We start from the raw sequence: 2,650 nt of genomic DNA on the forward strand, positions 1-2,650 counted from the left end.
AGCCTACTCTATTTTGGAATCATTCCTGGGTTTTTCACTTCCCCCCCCCCCCCAAGCTCCGGATCGCCACACTGCCCTGTTAGCCAACCCACGCACTCCCCAGTTAGATCGTCCCAAGATCACTCAGGGACTTTGACCTCAGTCCCTTGCTCACAGGCGGCCGAACGTTAGGGGTGCGTGAAGGGTGGTCCTGATCATCCCCTCGGCCCGGGATTGGTGGAACCCACCTTCCAACTCTGCAAAGCCCAGAACCACGTCGGAGGCTTTCCCCTGCCTGTCTTTGACCTCCAGAGCGGTGATGGTGCAGCCCCAGGAAATGATGTCCACTTTCAACAGGTCTGATTGTAGCTGGAACTTCTCCACTGTCCCTCCTCCAGAGGGCAGCTCTCCAAACACTGTTCTGGTCACGGAAACCATGGTGAAAGTTCCGGGCGTGCAGCTACTCTGTGCTCTTAGAACTCCAGCAGCTGAATTTAGGAGCTTACTGCAGGAGGGGCGGGACTCCGCTCAAGCTCCTCCCCTTCCTTGCCTGGATTTAGTGAGTGACCCCTCCTGCCAAGAATATCCTCTGGGGCTTTTCCATATCCTTCCTTTGCCTGAGGTCTCAGAAAGGCAAGCCAAGTGTTTACTGACCCTGGCTGCACTGTAGGTTGGGAATGGTAGTCTTTGGGAGGTGAAATTGCATTTTGGAGCCTGTAGTCTTTCGAACCCAAATCTTGAGTTCTCTGTGTCCCATCCCCTTCTCCTGCACACTTTTTCAGCGTGCAATGATCTGGTCATTATTGTTGATGGCTGATTGTCAGACAAAGTATTGGAAAATGCAGAGAGCAGACTTAGGGACAAAGAGGCAGATCTTGGGGGAAAATTCTGGTTAACACTTTGATGCAGAACAAAGAGTACAGAGGTAATTTGGGGGGGGGGGTAGATCATTGCAGGCTTCTTAGCACACTGATTGAAGATCTGCCCTTTTTGTAGCACAGGATGAAGCCCTAGACATGATCCTGATGGAGTCACTGCTGAGGAACCTCCTCAGACTGCTGGCAGGCATTAGCAACCTAGACATGGTCTGGTAGAGGGGTTAGGCCCTCCTTTGGAGGTGATCAGAGATAGCTTCAGACTTTCATTTCTTCAAGGAGAAGCCATGGGTAGATACCCATTTTGTTTCTGAAGTCCAAAGTTCCTTTAGGAAAGGATTAAGGAAACATGTAATTATTGTAGTCCCTATAAAGGTCAAGTACTGTACCTTTGTTGTCTCCTTTACAAGTAGGATGAAGTCCTTAAGTATATACAGATGGGAGAGGAAAAACACTGAGGTCATTGAATTCTTTTCTTGCTTTAGTGGGCCTCATAATTAAAGGCAGATTCCTAGGCCCACTCCTGCAATTTCTGATTCTGGGAACCTAGGACAAGATTCAGGAATTCTCATTTTTTCCCAACCCTCCGGTTATGCTAATGCAGATTATCTGGGTCCAGACTTGAAATATTGCTTTAAGGTCTGATAACTAACTCAGATATTTTCTCCCAAATTAGGCTCTGATGGCAGAGGACTAAACCCTAAAGGACTGTGAGATGAAATACAGGCATGTCTGTATTTCTTTGCTAAATGTAGCAACTCCAGAAGAGTGTTGGCCCTGGAAAGGAGGGGGATACTAGGAGCCTAGAGACATGTTTTGTTCAATCCCTCTGCATACCTATCCCTTGTGCTTCGCCCTGCATTTGACCTGGTTCCTGGGTGCTTCAGACAGTGTCCAACTACACTGTGGTGAGTGCAGAAATCATCTGTGATCAGGAAATCAGGGGAACTGGGATGATGTTCCTGTAATCAGATGCTAATAAAACATAATAACTGTCTCACATCCTTTTCTGCCTGTGTAGCTTAAAGGAGTATTTAGCATTCTTGCTGCAAAGTCTCAATTCTTCATCACTAAACAAGAATTCTAATAGCAAAGGGAAAAAAAAAAGAAAAAAGACTTTTCAACAGGCTTCAGTCAAGCACAATCTATAATAACAAGAAGACCCAACCAAACAAGTCAAATTACAGACCGCATCACACTCATACAATAACTCAATGCATAGTGAGAAATATACTCATCCTATTGGTACTATCTCCCCTTGTCCCCCAAGATCCATGTGGAAGGGCTAAGGTGGAACACATAATAGGTTAGCATTACAGTTGTAATCTACCATTTTTATGGTGAGTGGTAAGAAAGCCAGTTCTTTGTCTAGTAAAAGATGTTACCTCATACCTCATGGCTGCTCATTGCAAACATAACCCTGATAAATGGCTGACTAAAGAGTGGTCAAAATATTTCATTTTTTTTGGTATATCCGAAAAGTTGTTCAGGGATATCCAGGACCCTGGCAGATCAACTCTCTCCGCAGGTGGTCCAAGACTGGTATGGCAGCTCTGCTTAATGTCATTTAGGATGTCATTTAAGTTCCTTCTAACTTGTTGTATAACCATCCATAGAATATAATCTGAAGTACATTTGGTTAACAAAGTGTACCTCCATGTCTACAGTCAGAGCAGCAGAATGGAAAGAGAGGACACTGGGAGAAGGAATGTTGGAGAAAGGGCATGACCCTTCCTTAAGGATATATCCTGAGAGTTCCATACATCATTCCCCCTCATACTTGTTGGCCAGAACTT

At 45.5% G+C, this 2,650-nt stretch overlaps 1 protein-coding gene across 1 annotated transcript in view; it reads right to left on the reverse strand.

The window, feature by feature from the left end:
* The window catches only part of LOC107137019 (galactose mutarotase-like), a 6,967-nt gene extending 6,463 nt beyond the window's left edge, over nucleotides 1-504 (reverse strand). The window contains exon 1 of the mRNA XM_015479401.2: nucleotides 228-504. Within this exon, the coding sequence (XP_015334887.2) occupies nucleotides 228-417 (190 nt within the window). The 5' untranslated portion in view covers nucleotides 418-504. The remainder of the gene's footprint in view (nucleotides 1-227) is intronic.
* Nucleotides 505-2,650: the final 2,146 nt, after the last annotated feature.

This window comes from Marmota marmota, unplaced genomic scaffold (assembly GCF_001458135.2).
Source record: "Marmota marmota marmota unplaced genomic scaffold, marMar, whole genome shotgun sequence".
Taxonomy (NCBI): domain Eukaryota; kingdom Metazoa; phylum Chordata; class Mammalia; order Rodentia; family Sciuridae; genus Marmota; species Marmota marmota.